Raw genomic sequence first — 13,291 nt, 5'->3', positions numbered from 1 at the left:
GTAGTGACAACTGTTGGGGCCCAGGACACACACTATATACAGTTTTCAAACTGTTTTCAAAGTGGCATATCCTGCTTGGTGTAGATCTGGCCTAGGTCTGCAACTTCCTGAAAGAAGATATATTTAAACTTAGTGTGACTTTTTCCTGAGTAAGCATGCATAGGTTTGGGCTGCAAAATTATATAATCCTAGAACCTACGCAGATTATGTGGAATTAATTTCCGCTGAGTTCAGTGAAAGTTAAGCAAGCATGCATGATCCCCATTGATATCAATGTGATTAAATCAGATAAGATGGCACATGCGTGCAGAAAGAGAGAGAGAGAGAGAGAGAGAGAGAGAGAGAGAGGTGTCACATACAGAAGCAAACTGGACTGGCAGGTGAAATGGCATTGTCCTTCATCACTCCTGTGGGCACCGGGGTTGCCTATTGGGTGTAGGACAGGCCTTCTGGCACTCGCACAGATCTGTCCTCCATCAGGAGGATTGGGCAGGTGACTGCTGTTGCTGCCCCCTAGCATCTGCCACCTGAGACAGTTGCCTTACTCTACCTAATGGTAGTGCCAGCCCTGGAAGAGATAAAGAAACCATGCCTCATCCTGCACCAGTTATTATTATTATTATTATTATTATTATTATTATTATTATTATTACTATTGTATTATTATTAATAATAATATTTATTTATAAAGCACCATCAATAAAGTGCCCATTTTCTTCTTACCTTAATTGCTATGGAGTAATACAATCCTTTCCTGGGATGGCATTAATCTAAGAGAATAAAGCAGGAAAGGAGAAAGATAATTGTACCCATCTTCATTCCCCATCCACCCCTAACCTTTGTGGTTTGGGAAAGCAGGAAAAAAATCCAAATACGGTCCATCAGTTGTTGCTGGTACTGTTCTCAGTTTCCTATGCATTCGTAAACTCCCTGTAGTTACTTTAAAGAGTTAGTTTTACAACTCATTATAGCAGGTGAATTGAGCAGAGAAGCACTTATGCAGGTTTGTCAATAACAGCTATGGGCAATACAACAGGCACTGCTATTACTTACATTACTGTGGCTTAAAGGGTGAAAGAAGCATAAAGTCTGAACCGCAAACTTGTCTGAGCTTTATTCAACAAGCAAAGCCAACATCAGAAAATTGATTACAGTATAGGCAGCATTTTGCCCTGAAGCTCATTTCTTGCTTTTCAGTAGACATGGCAAATAGAATATCAAGCAAACAGGAGCCCATTATCTGGAATAGTTCCCAAGACAGTTGGAGGCATTTTGGAAGAGGGGTTTGAGCACCGCATTATAGTCTGACATTCCAGATTGTGCGAACTACCATTACAGGAGTTTAATTATGGAGAAGCAGCTTGCCTTAATTATCGTAGCCAGCAGTGACTAGACCCAGGCTAAAATAATGAGGGGGAAATAGTAGAGGAAATATTAATTGAAAAGGGTTGCTTAGTGACATTTTCAGGCATTGTGACATATGGCTTCATGGGGAGAATCTTGTAAAATGGGCAATACAGGCTAAGAGGTAAAATGTTATTATGCAAACTATGGTCTATTGAGTCGTGGGGTGATCAAAGGCAGGGCAAACATATGGTGTAGAAAATGTAGATTGGATCCTTCCTTCAGATAGGCGGGAAGGCAGCTATCAATGCAACTACTAAGATTATTCAGCATATGAATCATAGAATAATAAAGTTGGAAGGGGCCTCTAAGGCCATCGAGTCCAACCCCCTGCTCAATACAGGAATCTGCCTAAAAGCATACCTGGCAGATGGCTGATAGAAATGAAGCTATCATTTCAGTCAAAAGGTAGGATGTGTTCTATACAGGTAACAATAGGATGATTCCTGATTTTTCCATATGGAGCTATGGCAATATGGTTGAACAGATAGCTCTGTCAGAAATGGTTGTTTTTCCAGTAGGTGGTTTTGTGATGACAAAGAAGCCTCTATAGCAAAGGACTGAAGGCAGTGGGAAGTTTGCCTCAAAAAGCAGAGACATGTTGTTCTGTGTTACATTTTTTTTAAAAAAACAACTCACAAAGGGATCAGACTGCATATCTACAAGGGCAACATCTAGCTTTATTATGTGTAACTATGGCCTTAGCTAGACCTAAGGTTTATCCCGGGGTCGTCCTGGGGTCGTCCCTGCCTGCTCCCGGGATCCGCTGTGTGTCATTTACATGAACAGGGACGATCCCGGGATAAACCTTAGGTCTAGCTAAGACCTCAGAGCAGTTTAATACTGCTCTAACACCCCTGTCATCCCTATATAATTCTACAAGATGTCAAGGTTTCTTTAAGAAATGATATAGGCAGGATCTACACTACTGTTTATAACGGTTTATAATGGTTTTGACAACTGTTCAGGCCCAGGACACATTACATATACTGTTTTCAAACTGTTTTTAAAGTGTTGTATCCTGCTTGGTGTAGATCCGGCCATATTTCCTACCTCCACGTTAGGAAAATGGACATACACTGGGGTGTACACAGTTTTGTGTAGTGAATGAGCACTGCATTTTTTATTTTTTTATTTTTGCCAATTGCCATAATGGATAAAAGGCAACATTATGGATTTTTTAAATGGCCAGGCTATCATAAGATAATTGCAAACAATATTTTTACAACATTCTTTTTTTTGGGGGGGTGCAATTTGTGGCAGTCTGGAGCCCGTGTATTACTTTCTCAGGACTCTAAATTGAGATTGAAGAATCAGGCTTGGCCTTCTAATGAACGAAATGGAGAGTTCGCTTATGATCAGCATTCAAATAGAGCAATGGGAAGTTATCCATCAATAAGACATTCAGTGGAGGCTGCTAATTCACTCCCTCTAACTTTATCCTTCCATGAAACCTGCTGTTACATTCTCTCTCTCTCTCTCTGTGTGTGTGTGTGTGTGTGTGTGTGTGTGCGCGCGCGCTATATAACTTTATGGCAGGGGTGGGAAACCTCAGGCCTGGGATCCCAGATGGCCACTCCCCCTTCTCCTAGCCCCACCCCTTCCCCAACCACTTTGTTGGGTGGTGTCCCATTTTACACAGTTTGTCACCATTCTAAAAGATTGAATTAAATCTCCTAAGATGTAGCCACTGGTAACAAGACCTTTGAGGCCCAATCCTATATATGTTTAGAGAGAAAAAAGCCCTACTGCTCCCAGAATTCCGCAGCCAGCCATGCATCAGCAAAGAAAAGAATAAAAGCTCCCTCTATAAATGTGCAGGGGTGGATTAATGTGTGTGTGTGTGTGTGTGTGTGTGTGTTTTAGGGGGATAATGGTTTGAGGGGGGAATTTAAAATTTCCTAAAAAAAACAAAAAAAAAAAAACAAGGCATGAATGGATCTACTACAAACTTGGCATGCCTAAAGCCTCCTTAAAAGCTATCACCACATCAATTTTCATCTATTTATCTTTAAAAATTACACAGATGTAAGCATTTTTTAAATTTCAATTTTTTTAAAATCCTAAAATTCAAAGCACAAACAGATCTGTTTCAAACTTGGCAAGGCTAAAGCCCTCCTTAAGAGCTATCACTGTGCCACATTTTATCTCTTTATCTTTAAAAATGAGGGCGCTGTAAGCTTTTGATTAATTTCCATTGACTAGAGCGGTTATACAAAAACAGGCAGTTCTCTGGCAGGTAATCTGAAGAGGTGGAGTAAAGGGAGCCATTCCACAATCAAGGCAGAGAATCATATCTGGATCGAATTTCAAGGCAGTCCCACTTTGCACACCCCTACCATCCACTACTAGAATGTGGCTGCCAAGAACTTACCCAATATTGAATTCCACTTTCTCCTTCTCTATAGCCTTAACACTTGATTCACGTGTAGGCCCCTTGCCGTTATATTATGGTCATGGAAATCCAGAGTGGTTGAGACAAAAATATTCTTTTGTCCAATAGTGGATGACAGATTGCTATCATCCTTTAATTTTATGCAAGGTTTTTTTTTTACAGGCTTGGTAAACTCAAAAGAAACTGAATAGCAAGACATCCCACTGGACCATTTTTCAGATGTATTACTTAGCTGTCTAACGACAAGGGAAGACAAAAGGGGCTTCTTCAGCGCAAGAGGGTTTGGAAAGCCATGACACTAATGTAAGCTCCAATTTTGTTGTCAAATATTATTTGCTTGACATCTGGCAGCTGCGCCGGGCATGTTCTGAATAGGTGTGCTTCAATACTGCATAAGAGAAGCTAGGAAAGAGGGAATGGATGAAAGATATATGCAGCCCTGCAGACTGGCATGAAGGAAGGACAATTATAGAAGATATACTACAAGCTAACAGGTGGTGGGCACTCGAGTAGTGATGATGGTGGTGATTGTGAGTAGACTTTTTTGAATGACCGAATAGAATAGAAACCTTGCCTTACAGTGCAATCATTTACATGCCTGATCAGAAATACGTCCTATTGAGTCCAATGAGGCTTACTTACAGGATTGCAACCTGAGGGACTGTTCATAAAGCATGCCACGCTGAAAGATTAAAAACAACAACTCCTCACACTTTAATATTCCAGAACAGACCTTTTCCTCAAAGTATTTTAGTTATTTATTTATTGCATTTTATTTCATTTATATCCCATCTTTTCTCCTCCAAGGAACCCAAGGTGGCATACATATTCCTTCTCCTCTCCATTTTATCCTCATAACAACAACCCTGTGAGGTAGATTGGGTTGAGAATCTGTGACTGGGTCAAAGTTAGGGTGACCATATTTGGGAAACCAAAAAAGAGGACACCGTGTGTGTGTGGGGGGAAGCAGCTTTCTGAGTCCTGCAGAAAGTACGTTATTCCCCCGCCACCTTAAAGAACCCGATTGGAGTGGAGGAGGGGAAAGGATTTCATTCTGCACCACCACCATCCACTCCAATTGGGGCCTTTTCTATAATGTCCACGAATGACCCACTTTCCCCTTTAAGACCTCAATTGGAGCTCGGGGTGGGGGAATGACGTGCCTCAAGAAAGCATGTCATTCCCTCCTGCCATGCTAATGGCAGCCTTAAAGAGGAAGGTGTGTCATTCCAGGACATTATTGAAAATTATAGAAAATCCCCCCTGACACCATGGAAAGAACAAAAACCAGGACAAATCCGGGGAAATCCTGACAGTTGGTCACCCTAGTCAAAGTCATCCAGTGACCTTCCATGGCTTAGTGAGGACCCAGATCTCTTGACTCCCAGTGGCTTACAGAGCCTTACACTGGCTCTCAATACTTATTCATTATTTATTTGAGGCTGCATTTTATGGCCAAACCCTCACCAAGTAGCTTCTACCATTTAGACATAGAATCATGGGTCAGATCTAAACCAAGCAGGATATAACACTTTGAAAATGGTTCGCAAACGGTATATGGCATGTGTCAATGGGCCCCAACAGTTCTCAGTACACTTCAATACTGCTATAAAGCAGTAGTGTAGATCTGCCATGATAAAAAAGAAAACGACCAGAAAACAATGAGAACCGATATAAACACAGCATAAAAGGTGACAATAGGAATCTATCACAACATATAGCAGCACAGCAACAACAGCAATAAATAGTAACATATGAGGGAAGGTTACAACAGATCTGTAGCTTCTAAAACTGAAGGTAAGTCATGACTACAAGGATCAAGGCCAGCATCAAGGATAGGCATGCTTGGGACTTGCCAAAGACCCACAACTAGGGCTGTGCAAGCTTCAGGCCTCGGATTTGGAAATCTGAATCACAGCAGCCATTTTATGATGGAACTCTGGCTCTCGGGGGAAGCAGGTGGGTGTTTGGTGCCTGCAGAATGTGTGGTGACCCCTCCAGAGACTGGAGTATTCTGGATCATGGCGGGGAGTGGCCATTCGCAGCAGAGAGTGGCTGATTATGCTGGCAGCGGCAAGGCCACATGTGCCCACCATTCCTGGGTTCCGGTAAGTGTAGCACCCCCAGGCAGTGCATGCTGGGAGTTGAAGGCTGTTACTTCCTTACAGAGACCTAGGGCTGTGCAATAAAATTGCAGTTCCATTATAAAATGGCCTCTGTGATTGGATTTCTGAATCCAAGGCCCAAAACCTGCGCAACCCAGCAGGGGCTCACCGACAACAGCCCTCTGGACATGCTCCTTCTCTTCACCATTGCAATCTGCTTCTTCACCTGCCTCTTGATCTGGCCCAGACAACAGTGGTAGTGAGAAGGTGGAGCAGTAGATGCCACTACCTAGTTGCTCACTGTCAAGCAAGCAAGCAGTAGCAATGATGAGAATGAGTTGAGTGTTAATATCAGCTAATAACACTGATGGTTGAGAAGGGAGACTCACCAAGGGAAGGGCCTGAGGGCGCCCCCAGACCCGGAGCTGGCACTGACCAAAAACTGAGGGTCAGGTGAATTTAAGCAGGGTTTCAACATCAATAAAAGAACAAAATAAACAAGAAGAGTTCTTAGATACTGAATTTTAGAAATCTGACAACCAACTGACACTGCTCTGCACAAGACTACTGTTTCAGGGGTTAGGGGATGAAATTGAAACTTGAAAGAAGATATAGCAAAGGGCAAAGAGCATCTTTCATTACCCTTGTGAAAGCTTGTGTACTTTTTTGACACCGTCCTCCTTGATGAAGTATATGGTATTTCCTCCACTGCCATCCAGCTTGAATGTCAACGGCTGCCTGGAAGCTGAATGTCACAATGCAAACTACTTTTCTGAAGAGCAGGTGACACGTTGATCTCTGAACAGCTTTCACAAATCTCAAAGATAAAGTCAGTGGCTTTCTGTGGTAGATATTGACAGAAAGTGGCAAGACTATGGCAGAAGAATTAAAGAGAATATTTTCTCTACAATATTCCTATTGAATTGTATTTTGAATTGCTGGGTTGTGTGGATCCTAGTCACAGTTCCTGAAAGCTGAAAGTTCTTAAAAAACTGAAATGAAATTCTCATACATCCCTATTAAAAGTAATGATATATGATGCGCTTCTCTGTGAAAGTTTCTTCTTAAATACCTGTTCTTGGTTCTAAATGTGGAGGATATGGTTTTCTTTGTCTGTGAACTGCCCAGAGAGCTTCGGCTATTGGGCGGTACAGAAATGCAATAAATAAATAAATACCTGCAGTGTGAAGTCCAGTGGATGAAATCCAATGTTCTGAGACCTCTCTCTCTCTCTCTCTGTGTGTGTGTGTGTGTGTGAGAGAGAGAGAGAGAGAGAGAAAGAGAGAGAGAGAGAGAGAGAGAGAGAGAGAGAGAGAGAGAGAGAGAGAGAGAGAGAGAGATTCTCTTATTATCACTTTTTGCTTGATCATTGAACAGACCCAACTCCAAATTTGGGGCAGGGGCGGGGGGCGGGGGCTGCTCATAGTGGCTCCCTGTACCACAGGACCCACCAACACTTGCTGCCAGTCCCCACCCCTTGCATCAGGGTTATTTCAGTCACCATTCTTGCCTTCCCCCTTGTGAACATGCCTACCTGGTAGTAGTGATCTGGGAGGTGAGCAGCTGCTTTGATCCAGCCCTGCCATCACTGCCACACATGAGTGATCGTGCAATGAGGGGATAGGGCAGCTGGCAGCTGCTCCACAGGCTCCCTCACAGGCTTACCCTGCACTTGTGCTGTAATAGGCAAGGAGCTAAGTGGCTACCTAGCCCCAGTCCCATCATAGCACTACCCCAAGTGAGCACAAAGGGGAGGCTGGCAGCTACAGCATGCTACCACTGGGGGCCCCAATGCAGCAAGTGCTGGGGGAGGTCCAGGCCAGGCATCCGCCTCAATGGGCATTTCCAAAATGTGTGGGCCCAGGCAAATGCCCCAGTATGCGATGTGCTGACCCTGGGCCTGTCACTGAATACAATAAAGAGGCAATGGGGGCAGAATCAGTGTCTACTTTTTCCACTGCCAACCTCCATGAAGTCACTTGAAAATCTGAACAGAGTACATGCACAAAACAAGCTGCAAAAGGATACCTGATTATATGTACAGAATTTGTCCGCATTGAATAAATTCAGACCTTGACTGACCATATCCATAATACTTATAGACAGGGCCCAGTCACATGACTAACCCTCTGGATATCCCCTTGAGTTCCATTTAAAAAAGGCAGGTTATATATACATACTTATTTTCTGATGATGTCAGATTATTTAAGGTTGTTAAAACAAGAAGAGATTGTGAAGAGCTCCAAAGGGATCTCACCAAGCTGGGAGAGTGGGCATCCAAATGGCAGATGCGGTTCAATGTAAGCAACTGTAACATGATGCAAAAAACAAACAAACTTCAAGTATAACCTAATTAGATCTGAGCTGGCAGTGACCCAACAAGAAAGAGATCGTGGGATTGTAATGGACAGCTCGATGAAAATGTCAACCAGGGCCATGGCTAGACCAGGCCTATATCCTGGGATTGTCCCGGGATCATCCCTGTGCATCCATATGACACTCAGGGGATTCCAGGAGCAGGCAGGGATGACCCCTCCATTTGCCTGAGTTAATCCTTAGGTCTAGCTAAGGCCCCAGTGTGCAGCTGTTGTACAGAAGGCAAACTCCATGTTAGGCATCATAAGAAAAGGAATTGAGAATAAGACTGTGAGTATCATACTGCCTTTATACAAATCTATGGTGTGATCACACTTAGAATACTGTGTACAATTCTGGTCACCACACCTAAAAAAGGATATTATGGAGCTGGAAAAAGTACAGAAAAGGGCAACTAAAATGATTAAGGGGCTGGAGCATCTCCCCTATGAGGGAAGGTTGCATCAACTGGGATTGCTTAGCTTGGAAAAAAGGAGGCTAAGGGGACACATGACAGAAGTGTTCAAAATTATGCATGATGTGGAGAATGTGGATCAGTAGACATTTTCTCCCTCTGTCAAAATACTAGAACCTGGGGTCATCCCATGAAGATTCAGGAAAAATAAAAGGAAGTGCTTCGTCACACAGTGCATAGTTAAATTATGGAACTTATTACCATAAGATGTAGTGATTGCCACCAATTTGGATGGCTTTAAAAGGGGGTTGGATAAATTACTGGAGGGAAAGGCTATCAATGGCTACTAGCCCTGATGGTTGTGTGCTAACTCCAGTATTCGAGGCAGTAATTTTGTGTGCACGAGTTGCTGGGCAACATGGGTGGGAGGGTGCTGTTGCACCATTTCCTGCTTTGTTGGTCCCTGGCCGACGGCTGGTTGGCCACTGTGTGAACAGAGTGCTGGACTAGATAGACCCTCAGTCTGATCCAGAACGGCACTTCTTCTGTCTTATACAGGGAGCACTTTGCAGCCACTATTCAGTGCTACATTATACATTCTCCTTCAGGATGCTGATGTAATAACCAGGAAGTAGTTAAGGGCAGCACCTGTTTTTGGCCTCAAGAGAGAGTGGCCACAGCCTGAGAGAGCTCTGTATAAAAGCCCTTGTTTAAATGACACTTGGAAGTTCGCAACTTTGAAATAATAGATGTGGCTCATACAACCTTCAACTAGCTTCTCCTTGCATTAAGTAGGTGGTGTGAAGGACTAGGGGCCTGTAAAGTGCAGTTGAATTCTGAATTATATCTGTTTTCCTGTTAGGTAGTAAACTATGCCTTCCTGCTAGGTAGTAAACCATAGTGGTGACGGGTAGATAAGGAGTAGTTTGATATGTTTATGGGGGGGGGGTATCTGGTCAGCTTGCTTATGAGCCAGTCGGCGCCAGGACCCAACTTGGAATGTGGGAAAAGGTGGGAGTCAATCTTCCCGAGGTCGGGTAGAGGCCTCGCACCTGGGAGCTATCTCCTGGCTGGGTTAATTGGGCTTTGTGTGCGAAGAAAGATCAAGCACCCTCATTAGGGAGAATGGGGATAAAAGGCTGATTGGATTAAGTTGGGCTAGGTCTTCAGCCTGGAGGCGATGGACGTCTGAAGCTACCCGCTCCGGGAGCTTAGGAGAAAGTTAGAGTGTTATTGTTTTCAGAGGCTGGTTTTCCAAAAGGCAAGTTTTGTTGCGAGGGAAGGGAGGGAGTCTAGTGGAGAGGCTGCCTGTTTCTCTTTAGATGGACTTATGGGTGGTTTGGCCTGACACGTATCTACCTCATTTTTTCCCCTCTCCCCTTTCTCTTCCTTTTCCTTATATTTGCTATTTGTGTAGCTGCTACCAACCAAGTATTCCTTTAATCCTTGTTTTTATGCATTAAAGCTTTTATCTTGGTTTACTTGAGTGTCTGTGTGCCTTTATTCCAGAGATATACCGGTCACGTGGTACAGGGCATTGAGGGGGGACCCGGGGGGAACCCTGGAGTAGCCCCTTGGGAAAGACTGATTGACTCAGTCTTCCTTTACAGGTGGGTGTCATTATTTTTTAATTCTCTTGGTCCTGTTTTTGGTATAATCTTATTCGGGATTAGTGATGTCTAGGATGCCTCCCCAAAGGTCTCCAGTGCCTCATTTGGAAACTAGGGAGGAAGGCTTAGGCCTGTGTGAAAACTTCACAGAGAGCACATCAAGGGACCTCAACTAAGCTTTATTTCATGATGGTCGGGGAGCTTCCTTGAGTTCCTTAGGCTAGGTGAGGGGTTGCCATCATCTCTGGAGTTTTAAAAATCACCCTTGGGGCTTGGGGGTTGTAGTTACACAGCTATTTCTGATCCTCAGTGCTATAATGCATCATGGGTTGGAGTGGGTACATTCTCCTTGTACCAGTTTCTATGTGACATAACACTAGCGGTAAGCAGAGCTGACCAGGAAGCTGTTTTGCAGCCATCTTGACTTGAGATGTAACCTTGCTATACCTCCAGTAAAGTTTGTTCCTAATCCAAGAATTGTTCCTAATTGTCTTCACCCATGGCTACTCACTGGGAGCTGATTTATACTACAGTTCAGAGTAACGCAGGGCCTGCAGTTTTTTTGGCTCCTCCTGTTTCTTTTGAAATACCCTTCAGCCATGGCAGCAGTTCAAGGTGAAATGGAAAAGATTTTGAAAAGGAGACACCAAAAAACTGGACTAATGGATTGGATCAGCCAAGAGGTTTTGGACAGCACACCCATTTTTGACAGCGTATTGAATGAAACACTGCGTTTGACAGCGGCTCCTTTTATCAGCCGAGAAGTCCTTCAAGACATGTCCTTGAAACTGGCAGAGGGCAGCGAGTACCACTTGAGAAAGGGAGACAGGCTTTGCCTCTTTCCATTCGTAAGCCCTCAAATGGACCCCGAAATCTACGAGGAGCCAGAGAAATTCAAGTATGACCGGTTCCTCAATGCTGATGGCACAGAAAAAACGGACTTCTATAAAGGAGGGGAAAAGCTCAAGTATTACACCATGCCGTGGGGAGCGGGACTAAATGTCTGCATTGGGAAGTTTCTCGCAGTCAATAGCATCAAGCAGTGTGTTTTCCTCCTCTTAAGCTCTTTTGATTTGGAGCTAAAAGATCCCAAGGCAAAGATCCCTGGTTTTGACAAGGAAAGATATGGCTTTGGAATTGTGCAGCCAGAAAAAGATGTCATAGTTCGATATAAATTGAAAGACCAGTAAAATGGTTCCTCTCTCCTCCCAACCAAGTTATTCTGGCGACTTCTTTGTGATCTGCAAGAAAACAGCTCTTCATTCATTTCAGCAAAGCGTTATTTTGACATGAGATTGCCAAGAGTTTATTTACATTATAGCCAGAAGGAAGCTATTTTAAATTGCTGTCTGCAATCTGATCATATGTAAAGCCTCGCTATATGGGTTTGGCAATTTACACCAAACTACAGCAAGCCAGTTCACATGTTATGTTGGCAATTCCTGGGTTGCTTGAGTCTGAAAAAAATCATAAACTGACATAATTCATTTGTGAGCCTGGAAAAATCATAAACTGACGTAGAATTCATTTGTGAGTCTGGAAAAATCATAAACTGACGTAGAATTCATTTGTGAGTCTGGAAAAATCATAAACTGACGTAGAATTCATTTGTGAGTCTGGAAAAATCATAAACTGACTTATAATTCATAACACTAGCCACATCTTATCTTCCTCTAGGCCCTAGAGCTATGGAGCCCTAAAAGAGTAAAATCTAGCTTGCAAACAAGGTAGATTTGACATTTCCATTTTCCAATGCTCCAGATAGAATTTTGTCAGTATGGGGGCAGCAGGGGGTGGCACTGGGGTGGTGGTGATGGGGGTCTTATGCAGCCCATGAGGCATGCCTTGCTCTACGGGCCTAAATTTAAGGATGAAATAGAAATTTGTTCAGTACACATTTTAAGACACACTTATCTAATTTCACACTTCAACCCATAGACTCACTGAAACTCAGTTATCCTTCAAAGTTTGCACTTCTTCCAATTTTGCAATGATGTTCTCCAATGCACATAAAGAGCAGATAAAAATAGATTTCAGATATCCATATTAGAAAAATTGCTTGCAAACTTGTTTACATTAGGCAAAAAGGCATACAAAAATGCAAGGACAAGGAGAAATGCAAACAAATATGCCTACAAATTTTCATGAGAGTTTTTTAAAAAATAAATAAAAATAAAATGATGTTTTGGACAAACCAAACTTAAGATTGGAAGAATGTGAAACAGAGATTTGACAGCTTAGCATACACTCCACTATTCACCAAAACCTGGCATAATTTATTATTAGAGGCACTGGAAATAATATTGATTTTCTTTAGTGGTTCTTAAATGTTTTATTCTGCTAAATTTCATCCCTACTTCTATTTTCTTTTCTTTTCTTTGTCATCCCCATCATTTTACTCTGAAAATCTCATAAAGGCTTGTGTTTCCAATTTGGGTGGGAAAGCAAAGGACAATTGATTAAAGCATTACAGTCTGATTCCAGACCCCAAGAGGGTCAGGCTGTGTCAAAGAGAAACCCCCCAAGTATGACTGACATAAGAAGCCGGTCATTACTGCAGCAATGAGATTCAAAAACTGAAGAACAGAGGCATTGTGTTCTGTACTTGGGGAGGCTTAGATGCATTTTTACTCATGCTCTTTATATTATAGCTATAGTAGAATAGATACAAGAGCAGCCAATGGAAGACCTATTGCTCTGCAATTGAGAGGAAAAGAGTAAAATGTCCTGATAGGTATATATGAAAGTAATTTCTTTTTGAAGTGGTCTGTGAAAGGGAGTTTCGTTCCTGGGACCATGCTCAGTGAATTCTGGCTTATTTATATTTAGGCAGTTCTTAAGGAAGTCTTACAAAAGGTGAAATCTTTTACAATGTTCTCATGTTTATATTATGATATTCACATGTATAGCTATAGCAGTTACTTGGAGAGTATTGATATGTCAGGTAGACAACTTGAAGCCCTCCAGATGTTTTAGACTACAGGTCCATAAACTCCTGCCAGCATCG

The 13,291-nt window shown here is 42.8% G+C and overlaps 1 protein-coding gene across 1 annotated transcript; it reads left to right on the top strand.

Annotated features, from left to right (window-relative positions):
- Positions 1–5,820: 5,820 nt before the first annotated feature.
- On the top strand, positions 5,821–11,474 carry LOC134400122 (prostacyclin synthase-like). Its single transcript, XM_063128410.1, has 2 exons — positions 5,821–5,907; positions 10,818–11,474. Exons 1-2 carry the CDS (start codon positions 5,821–5,823, stop codon positions 11,472–11,474), a joined length of 744 nt encoding a protein of 247 aa, XP_062984480.1.
- Positions 11,475–13,291: the final 1,817 nt, after the last annotated feature.

The sequence above is a fragment of the Elgaria multicarinata genome, chromosome 6 (genome assembly GCF_023053635.1).
Source record: "Elgaria multicarinata webbii isolate HBS135686 ecotype San Diego chromosome 6, rElgMul1.1.pri, whole genome shotgun sequence".
Lineage (NCBI taxonomy): Eukaryota > Metazoa > Chordata > Lepidosauria > Squamata > Anguidae > Elgaria > Elgaria multicarinata.
Note: the sequence above shows the minus strand (reverse complement) of the source record. Positions and strands in the feature narration are given on the sequence as shown.